The sequence below is a fragment of the Maylandia zebra genome, linkage group LG7, assembly GCF_041146795.1.
Source record: "Maylandia zebra isolate NMK-2024a linkage group LG7, Mzebra_GT3a, whole genome shotgun sequence".
Classification (NCBI taxonomy): domain Eukaryota; kingdom Metazoa; phylum Chordata; class Actinopteri; order Cichliformes; family Cichlidae; genus Maylandia; species Maylandia zebra.
The window spans coordinates 64,817,047-64,838,364 of NC_135173.1; the positions used below are offsets into that span (position 1 = coordinate 64,817,047).

Consider the following 21,318-nt stretch of genomic DNA (forward strand, 5'->3'; position numbering starts at 1 on the left):
GAAAAGGGAAACTGAACAGTTCCCTGTTTTAGTGAAACTCGACACGTCACAAATTTTTCCAAGATGCACAACAGGGTCTGCCCCGCTTCTTCTTCCAACTGTATAAATGTGAAGCAGGTGGACAGCAGTGACACAGCACAGAGAACAAGCCAACAGAGCTCAGCTGAGACTTTAATCCACTGTTGCAACACGAAGCCAACAAACAAACTTCAGGATGGCCGCTCCTCGTCTCGCTCTGTCTGTGGTTGTGCTCATGCTGGCTGTCATCGCTCTGACTGAGGGTAAGGCTCGTTTTAATGATCTGACCTTTACACTGTGTGATGAATAACAATTTGAAATTAATATTAATATGATATTCAGCGTTTATACGTAACAATAAAATGTTTTTTTAATTTTTAATTGAGAAAAACAAAAACAAATCACTCAAATCATTAATTTTATTACAAAGCAACAATAATTCTTGGCTGTTTTATTTACAAACTAATAGACCATTAATAGCAAGCTATTGATTTTATTTTTGATAAACAATGTATGAAACTTTTCTTCAATCTTTTTCATTCATAGGAGTTACTAGAAAGAAATTCTATTTCTGAAGCTAAAGTCATGAACCATTAAAGCTGTAGCATTCAGTAGTTTGTCTAAGATAAAGAGTCCATTCTAATGTGCAATATGAAAATAATTCATGTTAATGCAGCATTAAACTTAATATTAACATATTACTTCATAGATACAGTAAACAGAGGACAGGTCACATGACAAATCTGACCACTTCATAACTCAGGGGAACAAATGAGCAGTTGCACAGTGTCGTCAACTAAACATACAGTATCAGATGTGACCTCACACCAGCCAGCAGGAAACTGAATCGGAACAAAAACCAGGAAGCAGATGATGTGGTGCTGTGTCAGTGGCTCAGTTGTTAACTTGTTCCTGTTTGTTTGCAGGTATGCGCGGTACTGGCCCAAAAAAGTGCTGCTTCCGCTTCAATGACCAGGAAGTGCCTAAAGGAAGAGTGGTCAGCTACGCCAAGACCAGCCAGCGCTGCTCCAAGTCCGCCATCCTGTAAGTACACAACCTCACAAACACACATCACCACCATCACCAAACCTGCCCCTCCATCCTCTGACTCTCCTCTTTCTGTGAACCTTCAGGCTGAACACAGTGGCAGGCCGACAGCTGTGTGTCAGACCTTCAGCCCCCTGGGTGAAGCAGCTCATCAGCTACCTGGATGCCAAAGCCGTCCCAGGACAGACATCCAACCTGTAACCATGGAAACTACTTTGGAAGAGCCTTCATGGACAAAACCTGGACAGTTTATATGTTTAAATGCTGGAAGTTTGTATAACCAAACAGCAGCTCTTCTGTCTACATGCTGAATCTGTATCAGATATTCTTATACTTAAAGACATAATTATGAGATTCATTTGCAAATAGGAATAATTTCCTCAAGTCCAAACATTTCTTTGTTTGTTTACTCTGTCGTTCTTTTAATACTGATATTTAATATTTTTACATTTCTGACTTTGATTATTTATCTTATTATACTGAATAACGAGTGTTTTTGCTTAATACAACACTGAAAGTCTGACCGTAAGCACTGTGATACTTTGGAGTGTAATCTGAAATGACTTGAGAAGCTGTTCTTTGTGAAAGAGCAGTGCCTCCCACCTCCACATGGTGTCATCAGTAAACAGCAGAGTATAAGCTATGGGCTGCAGCACTGTTCCTGCACTGTGGACAGTTCGCTTGGTTTTGATGTAAAACTTAAGTATTTGTGTTTTTATGATTGTGCTGAAAACTTCACTTTAAAATAAAGGATAAAGGATCAGTGAAACTTTGTCATTGTGTGTCTTCTTACAGAGTGTAACAGCTCGTGTCACATAAACAGACAATGGAACAACTACTGATGTCCTTTGCAGGTGTAGAGTTCAACCTTCACTTTAAAAAAAAACAAACAGGAAATGACACTTAAGCAAATCCTTGCTTGCCTGTGATTCAGAAAATTTTTAAACTCAGTTTTAAACATGTTGCTGTTTGTTAGATTACACAAAGCAAAGCCAAGAACCTTGGAGTCATTTTTGACCAGGACATGTCCTTCAATGCACAAATTAAACAAATATGTAAGACTGCTTTCTTCCATTTTTGAAATATCTCTAAAATTTGAAATATCCTGTCTCAGAGTGACGCTGAAAAACTACTTCATGCATTTATTACTTCCAGGCTGGACTACTGCAATTCATTATCATCAGGAAGTCCTAAAAACTCCCTGAAAAACCTTCAGTTAATCCAAAATGCTGCAGCAAGAGTCCTGACAGGGACTAGAAAGAGAGAGCAGATTTCCCCTTCATTGGCTTCCTGTTACAACCAGAATTCAAAATCCTGCTCCTCACATACAAGGTCTTAAATAATCAGGCCCCATCTTATCTTAATGACCTTGTAGTACCATATCACCCTATTAGAGCACTTCGCTCTCACACTGCAGGCTTACTTGTTGTTCCTAGAGTATTTAAAAGTAGAATGGGAGGCAGAGCCTTCAGTTTTCAGGCCCCTCTTCTGTGGAACCAGCTTCCAGTTTGGATTCAGGAGACAGACACTATCTCTACTTTTAAGATTAGGCTTAAAACTTTCCTTTTTTCTAAATCATATAGTCAGGTCTGGACCAGGTGACCCTGAATCTGTCACGGCTGGGGCAGCAGTTGTGTGATGGAGTGAATGAGGACCCATGTTGCAGACAGTGGCGGAGGTGCGAGTGGGTTTATTTACAGTGCACAATAAGAAAGGTGAGGGCAGAACTGAACATAAACCTAAACTGGGGAAAACTCATAATAACAAAACACAAAACCATAACTGACAAAGTCACACGCAGGGAAAGACACAAGGCAGTAGGCAGGGGATGGAGAGCTGGAAATGGAGAGAAGAATGTGGAGCAGAGAGACGCAGAATAACACAGACGAACCGACGAGGAACACAAGCAGGCATACACTATAAATACAAACAAGGTAATCAGGTAATGACACACAGGAGTGGAGCACAGCTGATCCTAATTCACAGGATGACAGGAAGACACAAACTGACACAGTGATAAGAGACCCAGACCTTCAAAGTAAAACAGAAATTCACAAAGACAAACTCAGGGACACGAACAAAGCACAGAAGGGAGAACACTAAAGCACTAAACACAAGAACCAAACCCTAAGCCCAAATACAAAATAAGAATTACCACAAAACATAAGATGATACCAAAAGGAAACACAAAACGCTGGGTCACCAAACCAGGAGCATGACAGAATCCTCCCTTAGTTATGCTGCAACAGGTGTAGGTTGCTGGGAGATTCCCATGATGCACTGAGTATTTCTTCTTCAGTCACCTTGCTCAGTCATTATGTGTTAACAGACCTCTCTGCATTGAATCGTACTTGTTATTAACCTCTGTCTCTCTTCCACAGCATGTCTTTATCCTGTCTTCCTTCTCTCACCCCAACCGGTCGCAGCAGATGGCCCCGCCCCTCCCTGAGCCTGGTTCTGCCGGAGGTTTCTTCCTGTTAAAAGGGAGTTTTTCCTTCCCACTGTCGCCAAAGTGCTTGCTCATAGGGGGTCATACGTTTGTTAATTTTTTCTCTGTATCTATTATTGTAGAGTCTACCTTACAATATAAAGCACCTTGAGGGGACTGTTGTTGTTATTTGGCGCTGTATAAATAAATGAAATTGAAATTGAAAAGCTACGTTTCTACTAATCACCACAGGTCTGTGTGCTGGTCAGTTTTCAGAGGTCCACCACAGCATCTGTCATCATACTGCATCACAGCATGGTACATTAGTTGCATGTCTCTGAACAGGAGAGCTCTCCAGCACATCATAAAAACAGCTGGTGGCCAAACTGTGTGCAATCAATCTCAGGTGGAGCCTTAAAAGCCAAGAACACCATCAGAGGTCCAGCCTAGCCTGGACTCATTCACTGTCCCTATGCCATCCAGAAAGGCCTGTAGGACATTTATCCTTTAACTTACCTTTGTAATGTGGAGGAAATGAACCAAATTATTAACATGATTTTGCTGTGCTCTAAGACATCATCTGATTAGATCTCATTTTGATGGATTGGTGATAAGTGTTCCAAGCAGGTCCTTGGACGACTCAAGCAGGTGGTTTTAGCCACAAAAAGCTTTTACGCTGCCGATAATAGCAAAATGGTTAATGCTGCATGTCTTCATCATGAATAATCCTGTTAAAAATCTCTTTTCCAGCATCCTTTTAAAACTTTTGGGACATTTCTTCAGATTTTGTGAAATAAGAGGAAGGTTAAAACTGGGTCTATAATTAGGTGGACTGAGAGCAGACACAGACTTTATGGGGATGGGTTGGGTTTTTTTTTTTTTTTTTTTTTTTTTTTGTGTCCCGTTTGGATCTTTAGCCATCAGAATTGTTGTCTTAAGGCCAAGAAAGATGCCAAGCGGATTTATTTTACCAAGTGGATCATCATGGTCTTGCCATATTGGTCCATTTGATTGACCTTTATTATAATTATGAATTTATTTTATTTTCAGTTCCTACAAACGGGACAGACATGACTGGGGGATAGGACAGGGAGAAAGAATGAAAGAAAGAGAGGGAGAGAAAGAAAACCAAAGGGAGAAGAGACGGTGAGAAGGGGGGGAAGAAAGAAAAAAAAAAAACCAAACAACAAAAAAAAAAAAAACACCTGGGTCACCTGTATGGAGAAAAAAAACAGAAGAGAAAGCAAACAACAAAGAGCAACATAATAAAAAAAACGGCACCATCACAATAAACTAGCTAGCAGTAAATATCAGTAGATACTAAGTAATAAACGATATTGTGCAGCACGCAAGATAGACAGCGCACAATGTGCTTTGAGGCAGCAGCCAAGAAAGCTGTAGTCCGCGTCTGTGAATACCCGTGTGTACACCTGTGTGCATACCTGTGTGGATCAGCGCGCTTGTATTCCAAAGGTTTCTCCATGTAACGATCTGCTAGGGAGTGTGGGGGGGCCACAGCCCCGTCCTCCAGGGTATGAAGCAGGTATGGAGGAGATCAAAACTCCAGACATCCAGAGGCCCCCAGAACACAAGAGACCAAGGAAGACCAACAGAGGGGCAGCCGCGCCACTGTCCCAGAAAGAGCTGAGGAAAGTCCCAGATGAGGGCTCACTCAGCAGCTGCGGAGCAGAAGACAGGGGGAGTTGCAGTGACGCGCCCGTGAGCTTCGCCGGCAGCCAGCCGTGCCTGAGTGACCGAGCCCCAGGCCGAGAGGCCGGGGGCACCCCACCTCCGAAGTGGCCCGAGCGAGCCCCAGGCTCCAGGCCCCGATAAGCGGCCGCCAAGGAGTGAGCCGGTGTGTACCTGGACGCCCATCCCCGGACACAAAGAACCACCAACGCACCGATGTCTGAGGGAGTCCGCCACTGGCAGGGGAAGTGGTGGTGGGTGGAGATAGGCCTCCAAACCTTGGAGGGCCTGAGATGTCCCCAGAGAGGTGGCGTCTGATACCCAACCTGACATATAGACACAGACATACAGGCACACACAGATACAAACATCCATTCCCACCCTCATGCTCTCATATGCACTTACTCCACACTCAACCAACGTGGAGACAGACATAAAGAGACGCTGTACACACGATCACACTCCCCAAGCGTACCCTACAAACCGGGTCTAGGTACCCTTGCCCCTGGAGGGGGGAACTGCACCCAGACCCAGGTGGTGTTACCCTTTTCCCTGCGGTGGGGAGAAGCAGACCGCCCCGACTCCGCAGCAGCAGGGAGGCCCCACACTCCAGACCGCAGTCGGACGGCCAACTCCTCCTAGCCCCCCGCTCCAGCAGGCCGCAGAGAATGGGGGTGAGAGAAGACTCCAAACCTCCCTCCACCCGCTCATTGTAGTGTTGATGCATGTGTGTTCTAAGGTGCAATTAAAACCCAGGAGGGCATGGAGCTACCTGCCAGAGAGCAGCAGGTAAGCGCATAGTCCCTCCTGCTAGCCCTCAATGTCTAAGTGTATTCAAAATTGAGAGGTGGGCAATGACGCCAGGGGTGAGGTGTACACCCTGATGGTAATTTGGACTCCGTGTATCGTGCCCACCCCCAAGATCCTATATGTATGTGTAATGAGAGTGTGAGTAATGTGAATGTCTAAGTTGTGGGATAAAATTGAGGCAGAGGCAGCCAGAAGGGGACAGAGGGGGGGGGGGGGTAGCCTCCTCTGCACCCTGGTGACATACCCCTACTCCAAGGCCCTGCATGTGTGGGTGGTTGTGGTGGAGCGGGAGGGTTGTTGGAGGATGACAGAAGGAGAGAAGTTGCAGAGCCATCTACAACTGCATCTCTGCTTCCTGTCCAAACGCTGGATACTCATGTGGAATACAATCGATTGAGCTCACAAAGTCTCTAACTTAAGGTTTCTAATAATAGACTCACCAGTAAGTGATGAGGTAGAGACATGAAGAAAGTAGTCAGTAGTACAGGAGATGACAGAGAAGGAGTTGCACTGTGTCTTTGTGAATCTAGACAAACCATATGACTGAATGCCAAGAGATGAACTGTGGTGCTGTGTGAGGAAGTCTGCAGTGGCAGAGAAGTATGTGAGGGTGGAGCAGGACATGTATGACGAAAGCAAGAGAGTGGTGAGGTGTGTGGTAGGAGGGACGGACCGGTTGAGGGTGGAGGCGGGATTACATCATGGATCAACTCTCAGTCTCTTCTTGTTTTCAGTGGTGACGGTGAAAAGAAGAGAGAGAGAGAGAGGTGATGGATGGAGTTAGCCTGCGTGCAGATGTGCATGACAAATGTCACCTGTTACACAACATTGTGAGGGTGATGCACATTGTCCCTGCTGCTTTTCTGTACATGTTAAAAATTCAGCACAGACAGTTTTTAGTACTAGTTTATCCACAGACTGTATATTAAACAAATACACCAGGTGGGCACAGCCACCCAGACATCACCCAGTGATAGTTCTGCATGTGTGAAGCATGAAGCTGAGACTTTTGTCAGTTTTCAGCATTTATCAACCACACAAGCTAAGCCCACCCTAAAACACACCTGGCTTTATGATCCTTGTTACACTAGTGGGAACCACAACGTACAAAATGAACATTATGTGATATTTCGGAGGACTTGAAAATATCAGCTGAGACCATCAAACCACCAGGAAACTTTTTACTGAGGTCACACAACAAAGCAGCTACAGTGACGTTTATAGCAGACTTCTTTCTGAAACCACAGGAGTGGCTCCACCTGTTGGTCATTAGAAGAAATGCAGGTTTAAAGCAGTTAAATTCAACTTTATTTAAATAGCGCCAAATCACAACAACAGTTGTTTCGAAGCGCTTTATTTTATAAGATAAAGACCCTACAATAATACAAGGTAAACACAGAAACCCCCACAGTCACATGACCTGCTATGAGCAAATGCTTTGGTGATTTCAGGACTTTTCACTCCAGAAATCTCCTGAAGTCCATCTTCAACCCATTTCATCTTCTTCTATTAACTGATTGTCTGGATGTTCACCAGACTGTGTTTCAGCCACATTGAGAGAAAAAGGTTGAAATCTGAGGAACATTTGTTTCTGCTCTTCTTCATATAAAGTTGCCCTATGAGAGCGCTCCAATACTGTAAAACAAGTATCACTTATGTTGCTGTTACAGTTTCACAACAGCTGGACTCAGACACGGGAATCGACTCAGAATAAAAGTTTACCCTAAGAAAGCTCGAAATGTGCAGAGTGGCTGAAAGGTGGGACTGCTCTTAGCATAAAGAGGACGCAGCAGGCAGCTAAGTCCATATTAATCCATATATAGGGGAAACTCCACGGGGTTGAACAAATACATGTCTGAATACTGATATGTGTCCTTTTTATAAACATTGAACTGTTTCACACTGCATCAGCAATGAAAGGTCTGTGGTGTCAGTGTGATAGAGAGGCATACTAAAAAGAGAAATTAAACAGTTCCTCATTTTAGTGAAACTCGACTCGTCACAAATTTTTCCAAGGTGCACAACAGGGTCTGCCCCGCTTCTTCTTCCAACTGTATAAATGTGAAGCAGGTGGACAGCAGTGACACAGCACAGAGAACAAGCCGACAGAGCTCAGCTGAGACTTTAATCCACTGTTGCAACACGAAGCCAACAAACAAACTTCAGGATGGCCGCTCCTCGTCTCGCTCTGTCTGTGGTTGTGCTCATGCTGGCTGTCATCGCTCTGACTGAGGGTAAGGCTCGTTTTAATGATCTGACCTTTACACTGTGTGATGAATAACAATTTGAAATTAATATTAATATGATATTCAGCGTTTATACGTAACAATAAAATGTTTTTTTTAATTTTTAATTGAGAAAACCAAAAACAAATCACTCAAATCATTAATTTTATTACAAAGCAACAATAATTCTTGGCTGTTTTATTTACAAACTAATAGACCATTAATAGCAAGCTATTGATTTTATTTTTGATAAACAATGTATGAAACTTTTCTTCAATCTTTTTCATTCATAGGAGTTACTAGAAAGAAATTCTATTTCTGAAGCTAAAGTCATGAACCATTAAAGCTGTAGCATTCAGTAGTTTGTCTAAGATAAAGAGTCCATTCTAATGTGCAATATGAAAATAATTAATGTTAATGCAGCATTAAACTTAATATTAACATATTACTTCATAGATACAGTAAACAGAGGACAGGTCACATGACAAATCTGACCACTTCATAACTCAGGGGAACAAATGAGCAGTTGCACAGTGTCGTCAACTAAACATACAGTATCAGATGTGACCTCACACCAGCCAGCAGGAAACTGAATCGGAACAAAAACCAGGAAGCAGATGATGTGGTGCTGTGTCAGTGGCTCAGTTGTTAACTTGTTCCTGTTTGTTTGCAGGTATGCGCGGTACTGGCCCAAAAAAGTGCTGCTTCCGCTTCAATGACCAGGAAGTGCCTAAAGGAAGAGTGGTCAGCTACGCCAAGACCAGCCAGCGCTGCTCCAAGTCCGCCATCCTGTAAGTACACAACCTCACAAACACACATCACCACCATCACCAAACCTGCCCCTCCATCCTCTGACTCTCCTCTTTCTGTGAACCTTCAGGCTGAACACAGTGGCAGGCCGACAGCTGTGTGTCAGACCTTCGGCCCCCTGGGTGAAGCAGCTCATCAGCTACCTGGATGCCAAAGCCGTCCCAGGACAGACATCCAACCTGTAACCATGGAAACTACTTTGGAAGAGCCTTCATGGACAAAACCTGGACAGTTTATATGTTTAAATGCTGGAAGTTTGTATAACCAAACAGCAGCTCTTCTGTCTACATGCTGAATCTGTATCAGATATTCTTATACTTAAAGACATAATTATGAGATTCATTTGCAAATAGGAATAATTTCCTCAAGTCCAAACATTTCTTTGTTTGTTTACTCTGTCGTTCTTTTAATACTGATATTTAATATTTTTACATTTCTGACTTTGATTATTTATCTTATTATACTGAATAACGAGTGTTTTTGCTTAATACAACACTGAAAGTCTGACCGTAAGCACTGTGATACTTTGGAGTGTAATCTGAAATGACTTGAGAAGCTGTTCTTTGTGAAAGAGCAGTGCCTCCCACCTCCACATGGTGTCATCAGTAAACAGCAGAGTATAAGCTATGGGCTGCAGCACTGTTCCTGCACTGTGGACAGTTCGCTTGGTTTTGATGTAAAACTTAAGTATTTGTGTTTTTATGATTGTGCTGAAAACTTCACTTTAAAATAAAGGATAAAGGATCAGTGAAACTTTGTCATTGTGTGTCTTCTTACAGAGTGTAACAGCTCGTGTCACATAAACAGACAATGGAACAACTACTGATGTCCTTTGCAGGTGTAGAGTTCAACCTTCACTTTAAAAAAAAACAAACAGGAAATGACACTTAAGCAAATCCTTGCTTGCCTGTGATTCAGAAAATTTTTAAACTCAGTTTTAAACATGTTGCTGTTTGTTAGATTACACAAAGCAAAGCCAAGAACCTTGGAGTCATTTTTGACCAGGACATGTCCTTCAATGCACAAATTAAACAAATATGTAAGACTGCTTTCTTCCATTTTTGAAACATCTCTAAAATTTGAAATATCCTGTCTCAGAGTGACGCTGAAAAACTACTTCATGCATTTATTACTTCCAGGCTGGACTACTGCAATTCATTATCATCAGGAAGTCCTAAAAACTCCCTGAAAAACCTTCAGTTAATCCAAAATGCTGCAGCAAGAGTCCTGACAGGGACTAGAAAGAGAGAGCAGATTTCCCCTTCATTGGCTTCCTGTTACAACCAGAATTCAAAATCCTGCTCCTCACATACAAGGTCTTAAATAATCAGGCCCCATCTTATCTTAATGACCTTGTAGTACCATATCACCCTATTAGAGCACTTCGCTCTCGCACTGCAGGCTTACTTGTTGTTCCTAGAGTATTTAAAAGTAGAATGGGAGGCAGAGCCTTCAGTTTTCAGGCCCCTCTTCTGTGGAACCAGCTTCCAGTTTGGATTCAGGAGACAGACACTATCTCTACTTTTAAGATTAGGCTTAAAACTTTCCTTTTTTCTAAATCATATAGTCAGGTCTGGACCAGGTGACCCTGAATCTGTCACGGCTGGGGCAGCAGTTGTGTGATGGAGTGAATGAGGACCCATGTTGCAGACAGTGGCGGAGGTGCGAGTGGGTTTATTTACAGTGCACAATAAGAAAGGTGAGGGCAGAACTGAACATAAACCTAAACTGGGGAAAACTCATAATAACAAAACACAAAACCATAACTGACAAAGTCACACGCAGGGAAAGACACAAGGCAGTAGGCAGGGGATGGAGAGCTGGAAATGGAGAGAAGAATGTGGAGCAGAGAGACGCAGAATAACACAGACGAACCGACGAGGAACACAAGCAGGCATACACTATAAATACAAACAAGGTAATCAGGTAATGACACACAGGAGTGGAGCACAGCTGATCCTAATTCACAGGATGACAGGAAGACACAAACTGACACAGTGATAAGAGACCCAGACCTTCAAAGTAAAACAGAAATTCACAAAGACAAACTCAGGGACACGAACAAAGCACAGAAGGGAGAACACTAAAGCACTAAACACAAGAACCAAACCCTAAGCCCAAATACAAAATAAGAATTACCACAAAACATAAGATGATACCAAAAGGAAACACAAAACGCTGGGTCACCAAACCAGGAGCATGACAGAATCCTCCCTTAGTTATGCTGCAACAGGTGTAGGTTGCTGGGAGATTCCCATGATGCACTGAGTATTTCTTCTTCAGTCACCTTGCTCAGTCATTATGTGTTAACAGACCTCTCTGCATTGAATCGTACTTGTTATTAACCTCTGTCTCTCTTCCACAGCATGTCTTTATCCTGTCTTCCTTCTCTCACCCCAACCGGTCGCAGCAGATGGCCCCGCCCCTCCCTGAGCCTGGTTCTGCCGGAGGTTTCTTCCTGTTAAAAGGGAGTTTTTCCTTCCCACTGTCGCCAAAGTGCTTGCTCATAGGGGGTCATACGTTTGTTAATTTTTTCTCTGTATCTATTATTGTAGAGTCTACCTTACAATATAAAGCACCTTGAGGGGACTGTTGTTGTTATTTGGCGCTGTATAAATAAATGAAATTGAAATTGAAAAGCTACGTTTCTACTAATCACCACAGGTCTGTGTGCTGGTCAGTTTTCAGAGGTCCACCACAGCATCTGTCATCATACTGCATCACAGCATGGTACATTAGTTGCATGTCTCTGAACAGGAGAGCTCTCCAGCACATCATAAAAACAGCTGGTGGCCAAACTGTGTGCAATCAATCTCAGGTGGAGCCTTAAAAGCCAAGAACACCATCAGAGGTCCAGCCTAGCCTGGACTCATTCACTGTCCCTATGCCATCCAGAAAGGCCTGTAGGACATTTATCCTTTAACTTACCTTTGTAATGTGGAGGAAATGAACCAAATTATTAACATGATTTTGCTGTGCTCTAAGACATCATCTGATTAGATCTCATTTTGATGGATTGGTGATAAGTGTTCCAAGCAGGTCCTTGGACGACTCAAGCAGGTGGTTTTAGCCACAAAAAGCTTTTACGCTGCCGATAATAGCAAAATGGTTAATGCTGCATGTCTTCATCATGAATAATCCTGTTAAAAATCTCTTTTCCAGCATCCTTTTAAAACTTTTGGGACATTTCTTCAGATTTTGTGAAATAAGAGGAAGGTTAAAACTGGGTCTATAATTAGGTGGACTGAGAGCAGACACAGACTTTATGGGGATGGGTTGGGTTTTTTTTTTTTTTTTTTTTTTTTTTTTGTGTCCCGTTTGGATCTTTAGCCATCAGAATTGTTGTCTTAAGGCCAAGAAAGATGCCAAGCGGATTTATTTTACCAAGTGGATCATCATGGTCTTGCCATATTGGTCCATTTGATTGACCTTTATTATAATTATGAATTTATTTTATTTTCAGTTCCTACAAACGGGACAGACATGACTGGGGGATAGGACAGGGAGAAAGAATGAAAGAAAGAGAGGGAGAGAAAGAAAACCAAAGGGGAGAAGAGACGGTGAGAAGGGGGGGAAGAAAGAAAAAAAAAAACCAAACAACAAAAAAAAACAAAACACCTGGGTCACCTGTATGGAGAAAAAAAACAGAAGAGAAAGCAAACAACAAAGAGCAACATAATAAAAAAAACGGCACCATCACAATAAACTAGCTAGCAGTAAATATCAGTAGATACTAAGTAATAAACGATATTGTGCAGCACGCAAGATAGACAGCGCACAATGTGCTTTGAGGCAGCAGCCAAGAAAGCTGTAGTCCGCGTCTGTGAATACCCGTGTGTACACCTGTGTGCATACCTGTGTGGATCAGCGCGCTTGTATTCCAAAGGTTTCTCCATGTAACGATCTGCTAGGGAGTGTGGGGGGGCCACAGCCCCGTCCTCCAGGGTATGAAGCAGGTATGGAGGAGATCAAAACTCCAGACATCCAGAGGCCCCCAGAACACAAGAGACCAAGGAAGACCAACAGAGGGGCAGCCGCGCCACTGTCCCAGAAAGAGCTGAGGAAAGTCCCAGATGAGGGCTCACTCAGCAGCTGCGGAGCAGAAGACAGGGGGAGTTGCAGTGACGCGCCCGTGAGCTTCGCCGGCAGCCAGCCGTGCCTGAGTGACCGAGCCCCAGGCCGAGAGGCCGGGGGCACCCCACCTCCGAAGTGGCCCGAGCGAGCCCCAGGCTCCAGGCCCCGATAAGCGGCCGCCAAGGAGTGAGCCGGTGTGTACCTGGACGCCCATCCCCGGACACAAAGAACCACCAACGCACCGATGTCTGAGGGAGTCCGCCACTGGCAGGGGAAGTGGTGGTGGGTGGAGATAGGCCTCCAAACCTTGGAGGGCCTGAGATGTCCCCAGAGAGGTGGCGTCTGATACCCAACCTGACATATAGACACAGACATACAGGCACACACAGATACAAACATCCATTCCCACCCTCATGCTCTCATATGCACTCACTCCACACTCAACCAACGTGGAGACAGACATAAAGAGACGCTGTACACACGATCACACTCCCCAAGCGTACCCTACAAACCGGGTCTAGGTACCCTTGCCCCTGGAGGGGGGAACTGCACCCAGACCCAGGTGGTGTTACCCTTTTCCCTGCGGTGGGGAGAAGCAGACCGCCCCGACTCCGCAGCAGCAGGGAGGCCCCACACTCCAGACCGCAGTCGGACGGCCAACTCCTCCTAGCCCCCCGCTCCAGCAGGCCGCAGAGAATGGGGGTGAGAGAAGACTCCAAACCTCCCTCCACCCGCTCATTGTAGTGTTGATGCATGTGTGTTCTAAGGTGCAATTAAAACCCAGGAGGGCATGGAGCTACCTGCCAGAGAGCAGCAGGTAAGCGCATAGTCCCTCCTGCTAGCCCTCAATGTCTAAGTGTATTCAAAATTGAGAGGTGGGCAACGACGCCAGGGGTGAGGTGTACACCCTGATGGTAATTTGGACTCCGTGTATCGTGCCCACCCCCAAGATCCTATATGTATGTGTAATGAGAGTGTGAGTAATGTGAATGTCTAAGTTGTGGGATAAAATTGAGGCAGAGGCAGCCAGAAGGGGACAGAGGGGGGGGGGGGGGGGGGGGGGGGGGGTAGCCTCCTCTGCACCCTGGTGACATACCCCTACTCCAAGGCCCTGCATGTGTGGGTGGTTGTGGTGGAGCGGGAGGGTTGTTGGAGGATGACAGAAGGAGAGAAGTTGCAGAGCCATCTACAACTGCATCTCTGCTTCCTGTCCAAACGCTGGATACTCATGTGGAATACAATCGATTGAGCTCACAAAGTCTCTAACTTAAGGTTTCTAATAATAGACTCACCAGTAAGTGATGAGGTAGAGACATGAAGAAAGTAGTCAGTAGTACAGGAGATGACAGAGAAGGAGTTGCACTGTGTCTTTGTGAATCTAGACAAACCATATGACTGAATGCCAAGAGATGAACTGTGGTGCTGTGTGAGGAAGTCTGCAGTGGCAGAGAAGTATGTGAGGGTGGAGCAGGACATGTATGACGAAAGCAAGAGAGTGGTGAGGTGTGTGGTAGGAGGGACGGACCGGTTGAGGGTGGAGGCGGGATTACATCATGGATCAACTCTCAGTCTCTTCTTGTTTTCAGTGGTGACGGTGAAAAGAAGAGAGAGAGAGAGAGGTGATGGATGGAGTTAGCCTGCGTGCAGATGTGCATGACAAATGTCACCTGTTACACAACATTGTGAGGGTGATGCACATTGTCCCTGCTGCTTTTCTGTACATGTTAAAAATTCAGCACAGACAGTTTTTAGTACTAGTTTATCCACAGACTGTATATTAAACAAATACACCAGGTGGGCACAGCCACCCAGACATCACCCAGTGATAGTTCTGCATGTGTGAAGCATGAAGCTGAGACTTTTGTCAGTTTTCAGCATTTATCAACCACACAAGCTAAGCCCACCCTAAAACACACCTGGCTTTATGATCCTTGTTACACTAGTGGGAACCACAACGTACAAAATGAACATTATGTGATATTTCGGAGGACTTGAAAATATCAGCTGAGACCATCAAACCACCAGGAAACTTTTTACTGAGGTCACACAACAAAGCAGCTACAGTGACGTTTATAGCAGACTTCTTTCTGAAACCACAGGAGTGGCTCCACCTGTTGGTCATTAGAAGAAATGCAGGTTTAAAGCAGTTAAATTCAACTTTATTTAAATAGCGCCAAATCACAACAACAGTTGTTTCGAAGCGCTTTATTTTATAAGATAAAGACCCTACAATAATACAAGGTAAACACAGAAACCCCCACAGTCACATGACCTGCTATGAGCAAATGCTTTGGTGATTTCAGGACTTTTCACTCCAGAAATCTCCTGAAGTCCATCTTCAACCCATTTCATCTTCTTCTATTAACTGATTGTCTGGATGTTCACCAGACTGTGTTTCAGCCACATTGAGAGAAAAAGGTTGAAATCTGAGGAACATTTGTTTCTGCTCTTCTTCATATAAAGTTGCCCTATGAGAGCGCTCCAATACTGTAAAACAAGTATCACTTATGTTGCTGTTACAGTTTCACAACAGCTGGACTCAGACACGGGAATCGACTCAGAATAAAAGTTTACCCTAAGAAAGCTCGAAATGTGCAGAGTGGCTGAAAGGTGGGACTGCTCTTAGCATAAAGAGGACGCAGCAGGCAGCTAAGTCCATATTAATCCATATATAGGGGAAACTCCACGGGGTTGAACAAATACATGTCTGAATACTGATATGTGTCCTTTTTATAAACATTGAACTGTTTCACACTGCATCAACAATGAAAGGTCTGTGGTGTCAGTGTGATAGAGAGGCATACTAAAAAGAGAAATTAAACAGTTCCTCATTTTAGTGAAACTCGACTCGTCACAAATTTTTCCAAGGTGCACAACAGGGTCTGCCCCGCTTCTTCTTCCAACTGTATAAATGTGAAGCAGGTGGACAGCAGTGACACAGCACAGAGAACAAGCCAACAGAGCTCAGCTGAGACTTTAATCCACTGTTGCAACACGAAGCCAACAAACAAACTTCAGGATGGCCGCTCCTCGTCTCGCTCTGTCTGTGGTTGTGCTCATGCTGGCTGTCATCGCTCTGACTGAGGGTAAGGCTCGTTTTAATGATCTGACCTTTACACTGTGTGATGAATAACAATTTGAAATTAATATTAATATGATATTCAGCGTTTATACGTAACAATAAAATGTTTTTTTAATTTTTAATTGAGAAAACCAAAAACAAATCACTCAAATCATTAATTTTATTACAAAGCAACAATAATTCTTGGCTGTTTTATTTACAAACTAATAGACCATTAATAGCAAGCTATTGATTTTATTTTTGATAAACAATGTATGAAACTTTTCTTCAATCTTTTTCATTCATAGGAGTTACTAGAAAGAAATTCTATTTCTGAAGCTAAAGTCATGAACCATTAAAGCTGTAGCATTCAGTAGTTTGTCTAAGATAAAGAGTCCATTCTAATGTGCAATATGAAAATAATTCATGTTAATGCAGCATTAAACTTAATATTAACATATTACTTCATAGATACAGTAAACAGAGGACAGGTCACATGACAAATCTGACCACTTCATAACTCAGGGGAACAAATGAGCAGTTGCACAGTGTCGTCAACTAAACATACAGTATCAGATGTGACCTCACACCAGCCAGCAGGAAACTGAATCGGAACAAAAACCAGGAAGCAGATGATGTGGTGCTGTGTCAGTGGCTCAGTTGTTAACTTGTTCCTGTTTGTTTGCAGGTATGCGCGGTACTGGCCCAAAAAAGTGCTGCTTCCGCTTCAATGACCAGGAAGTGCCTAAAGGAAGAGTAGTCAGCTACGCCAAGACCAGCCAGCGCTGCTCCAAGTCCGCCATCCTGTAAGTACACAACCTCACAAACACACATCACCACCATCACCAAACCTGCCCCTCCATCCTCTGACTCTCCTCTTTCTGTGAACCTTCAGGCTGAACACAGTGGCAGGCCGACAGCTGTGTGTCAGACCTTCGGCCCCCTGGGTGAAGCAGCTCATCAGCTACCTGGATGCCAAAGCCGTCCCAGGACAGACATCCAACCTGTAACCATGGAAACTACTTTGGAAGAGCCTTCATGGACAAAACCTGGACAGTTTATATGTTTAAATGCTGGAAGTTTGTATAACCAAACAGCAGCTCTTCTGTCTACATGCTGAATCTGTATCAGATATTCTTATACTTAAAGACATAATTATGAGATTCATTTGCAAATAGGAATAATTTCCTCAAGTCCAAACATTTCTTTGTTTGTTTACTCTGTCGTTCTTTTAATACTGATATTTAATATTTTTACATTTCTGACTTTGATTATTTATCTTATTATACTGAATAACGAGTGTTTTTGCTTAATACAACACTGAAAGTCTGACCGTAAGCACTGTGATACTTTGGAGTGTAATCTGAAATGACTTGAGAAGCTGTTCTTTGTGAAAGAGCAGTGCCTCCCACCTCCACATGGTGTCATCAGTAAACAGCAGAGTATAAGCTATGGGCTGCAGCACTGTTCCTGCACTGTGGACAGTTCGCTTGGTTTTGATGTAAAACTTAAGTATTTGTGTTTTTATGATTGTGCTGAAAACTTCACTTTAAAATAAAGGATAAAGGATCAGTGAAACTTTGTCATTGTGTGTCTTCTTACAGAGTGTAACAGCTCGTGTCACATAAACAGACAATGGAACAACTACTGATGTCCTTTGCAGGTGTAGAGTTCAACCTTCACTTTAAAAAAAAACAAACAGGAAATGACACTTAAGCAAATCCTTGCTTGCCTGTGATTCAGAAAATTTTTAAACTCAGTTTTAAACATGTTGCTGTTTGTTAGATTACACAAAGCAAAGCCAAGAACCTTGGAGTCATTTTTGACCAGGACATGTCCTTCAATGCACAAATTAAACAAATATGTAAGACTGCTTTCTTCCATTTTTGAAACATCTCTAAAATTTGAAATATCCTGTCTCAGAGTGACGCTGAAAAACTACTTCATGCATTTATTACTTCCAGGCTGGACTACTGCAATTCATTATCATCAGGAAGTCCTAAAAACTCCCTGAAAAACCTTCAGTTAATCCAAAATGCTGCAGCAAGAGTCCTGACAGGGACTAGAAAGAGAGAGCAGATTTCCCCTTCATTGGCTTCCTGTTACAACCAGAATTCAAAATCCTGCTCCTCACATACAAGGTCTTAAATAATCAGGCCCCATCTTATCTTAATGACCTTGTAGTACCATATCACCCTATTAGAGCACTTCGCTCTCGCACTGCAGGCTTACTTGTTGTTCCTAGAGTATTTAAAAGTAGAATGGGAGGCAGAGCCTTCAGTTTTCAGGCCCCTCTTCTGTGGAACCAGCTTCCAGTTTGGATTCAGGAGACAGACACTATCTCTACTTTTAAGATTAGGCTTAAAACTTTCCTTTTTTCTAAATCATATAGTCAGGTCTGGACCAGGTGACCCTGAATCTGTCACGGCTGGGGCAGCAGTTGTGTGATGGAGTGAATGAGGACCCATGTTGCAGACAGTGGCGGAGGTGCGAGTGGGTTTATTTACAGTGCACAATAAGAAAGGTGAGGGCAGAACTGAACATAAACCTAAACTGGGGAAAACTCATAATAACAAAACACAAAACCATAACTGACAAAGTCACACGCAGGGAAAGACACAAGGCAGTAGGCAGGGGATGGAGAGCTGGAAATGGAGAGAAGAATGTGGAGCAGAGAGACGCAGAATAACACAGACGAACCGACGAGGAACACAAGCAGGCATACACTATAAATACAAACAAGGTAATCAGGTAATGACACACAGGAGTGGAGCACAGCTGATCCTAATTCACAGGATGACAGGAAGACACAAACTGACACAGTGATAAGAGACCCAGACCTTCAAAGTAAAACAGAAATTCACAAAGACAAACTCAGGGACACGAACAAAGCACAGAAGGGAGAACACTAAAGCACTAAACACAAGAACCAAACCCTAAGCCCAAATACAAAATAAGAATTACCACAAAACATAAGATGATACCAAAAGGAAACACAAAACGCTGGGTCACCAAACCAGGAGCATGACAGAATCCTCCCTTAGTTATGCTGCAACAGGTGTAGGTTGCTGGGAGATTCCCATGATGCACTGAGTATTTCTTCTTCAGTCACCTTGCTCAGTCATTATGTGTTAACAGACCTCTCTGCATTGAATCGTACTTGTTATTAACCTCTGTCTCTCTTCCACAGCATGTCTTTATCCTGTCTTCCTTCTCTCACCCCAACCGGTCGCAGCAGATGGCCCCGCCCCTCCCTGAGCCTGGTTCTGCCGGAGGTTTCTTCCTGTTAAAAGGGAGTTTTTCCTTCCCACTGTCGCCAAAGTGCTTGCTCATAGGGGGTCATACGTTTGTTAATTTTTTCTCTGTATCTATTATTGTAGAGTCTACCTTACAATATAAAGCACCTTGAGGGGACTGTTGTTGTTATTTGGCGCTGTATAAATAAAAGAAATTGAAATTGAAAAGCTACGTTTCTACTAATCACCACAGGTCTGTGTGCTGGTCAGTTTTCAGAGGTCCACCACAGCATCTGTCATCATACTGCATCACAGCATGGTACATTAGTTGCATGTCTCTGAACAGGAGAGCTCTCCAGCACATCATAAAAACAGCTGGTGGCCAAACTGTGTGCAATCAATCTCAGGTGGAGCCTTAAAAGCCAAGAACACCATCAGAGGTCCAGCCTAGCCTGGACTCATTCACTGTCCCTATGCCATCCAGAAAGGCCTGTAGGACATTTATCCTTTAACTTACCTTTGTAATGTGGAGGAAATGAACCAAATTATTAACATGATTTTGCTGTGCTCTAAGACATCATCTGATTAGATCTCATTTTGATGGATTGGTGATAAGTGTTCCAAGCAGGTCCTTGGACGACTCAAGCAGGTGGTTTTAGCCACAAAAAGCTTTTACGCTGCCGATAATAGCAAAATGGTTAATCCTGCATGTCTTCATCATGAATAATCCTGTTAAAAATCTCTTTTCCAGCATCCTTTTAAAACTTTTGGGACATTTCTTCAGATTTTGTGAAATAAGAGGAAGGTTAAAACTGGGTCTATAATTAGGTGGACTGAGAGCAGACACAGACTTTATGGGGATGGGTTGGGTTTTTTTTGTTTTTTTTTTGTTTTTTGTGTCCCGTTTGGATCTTTAGCCATCAGAATTGTTGTCTTAAGGCCAAGAAAGATGCCAAGCGGATTTATTTTACCAAGTGGATCATCATGGTCTTGCCATATTGGTCCATTTGATTGACCTTTATTATAATTATGAATTTATTTTATTTTCAGTTCCTACAAACGGGACAGACATGACTGGGGGATAGGACAGGGAGAAAGAATGAAAGAAAGAGAGGGAGAGAAAGAAAACCAAAGGGGAGAAGAGACGGTGAGAAGGGGGGGAAGAAAGAAAAAAAAAAAACCAAACAACAACAAAAAAAAAAAAACACCTGGGTCACCTGTATGGAGAAAAAAAACAGAAGAGAAAGCAAACAACAAAGAGCAACATAATAAAAAAAACGGCACCATCACAATAAACTAGCTAGCAGTAAATATCAGTAGATACTAAGTAATAAACGATATTGTGCAGCACGCAAGATAGACAGCGCACAATGTGCTTTGAGGCAGCAGCCAAGAAAGCTGTAGTCCGCGTCTGTGAATACCCGTGTGTACACCTGTGTGCATACCTGTGTGGATCAGCATGCTTGCATTCCAAAGGTTTCTCCATGTAACGATCTGCTAGGGAGTGTGGGGGGGCCACAGCCCCGTCCTCCAGGGTATGAAGCAGGTATGGAGGAGATCAAAACTCCAGACATCCAGAGGCCCCCAGAACACAAGAGACCAAGGAAGACCAACAAAGGGGCAGCCGCGCCACTGTCCCAGTAAGAGCTGAGGAAAGTCCCAGATGAGGGCTCACTCAGCAGCCGCGGAGCAGAAGACAGGGGGAGTTGCAGTGACGCGCCCGTGAGCTCCGCCGGCAGCCAGCCGTGCCTGAGTGACCGAGCCCCAGGCCGAGAGGCCGGGGGCACCCCACCTCTGAAGTGGCCCGAGCGAGCCCCAGGCTCCAGGCCCCGATAAGCGGCCGCCAAGGAGTGAGCCGGTGTGTACCTGGACGCCCATCCCCGGACACAAAGAACCACCAACGCACCGACACCTGAGGGA

General features: G+C 43.7%; 3 protein-coding genes across 3 annotated transcripts; all 3 read left to right on the forward strand.

The window, feature by feature from the left end:
- Positions 1-124: 124 nt before the first annotated feature.
- Positions 125-1,828, forward strand: LOC101479546 (monocyte chemotactic protein 1B). Its single transcript, XM_014411862.3, has 3 exons — positions 125-281; positions 945-1,062; positions 1,152-1,828. The coding sequence occupies exons 1-3, from the start codon at positions 215-217 to the stop codon at positions 1,264-1,266; spliced, it is 300 nt and encodes a 99-aa protein (XP_014267348.1). The 5' UTR covers positions 125-214; the 3' UTR covers positions 1,267-1,828.
- A 6,258-nt stretch (positions 1,829-8,086) lies between these two features.
- On the forward strand, positions 8,087-9,774 carry LOC106675228 (monocyte chemotactic protein 1B). Its single transcript, XM_014409340.3, has 3 exons — positions 8,087-8,226; positions 8,891-9,008; positions 9,098-9,774. The coding sequence occupies exons 1-3, from the start codon at positions 8,160-8,162 to the stop codon at positions 9,210-9,212; spliced, it is 300 nt and encodes a 99-aa protein (XP_014264826.2). The 5' UTR covers positions 8,087-8,159; the 3' UTR covers positions 9,213-9,774.
- A 6,250-nt stretch (positions 9,775-16,024) lies between these two features.
- On the forward strand, positions 16,025-17,734 carry LOC143419739 (monocyte chemotactic protein 1B-like). The gene is made up of 3 exons (XM_076887091.1): positions 16,025-16,187; positions 16,851-16,968; positions 17,058-17,734. The coding sequence occupies exons 1-3, from the start codon at positions 16,121-16,123 to the stop codon at positions 17,170-17,172; spliced, it is 300 nt and encodes a 99-aa protein (XP_076743206.1). The 5' UTR covers positions 16,025-16,120; the 3' UTR covers positions 17,173-17,734.
- The last annotated feature ends 3,584 nt before the right edge of the window (positions 17,735-21,318 follow it).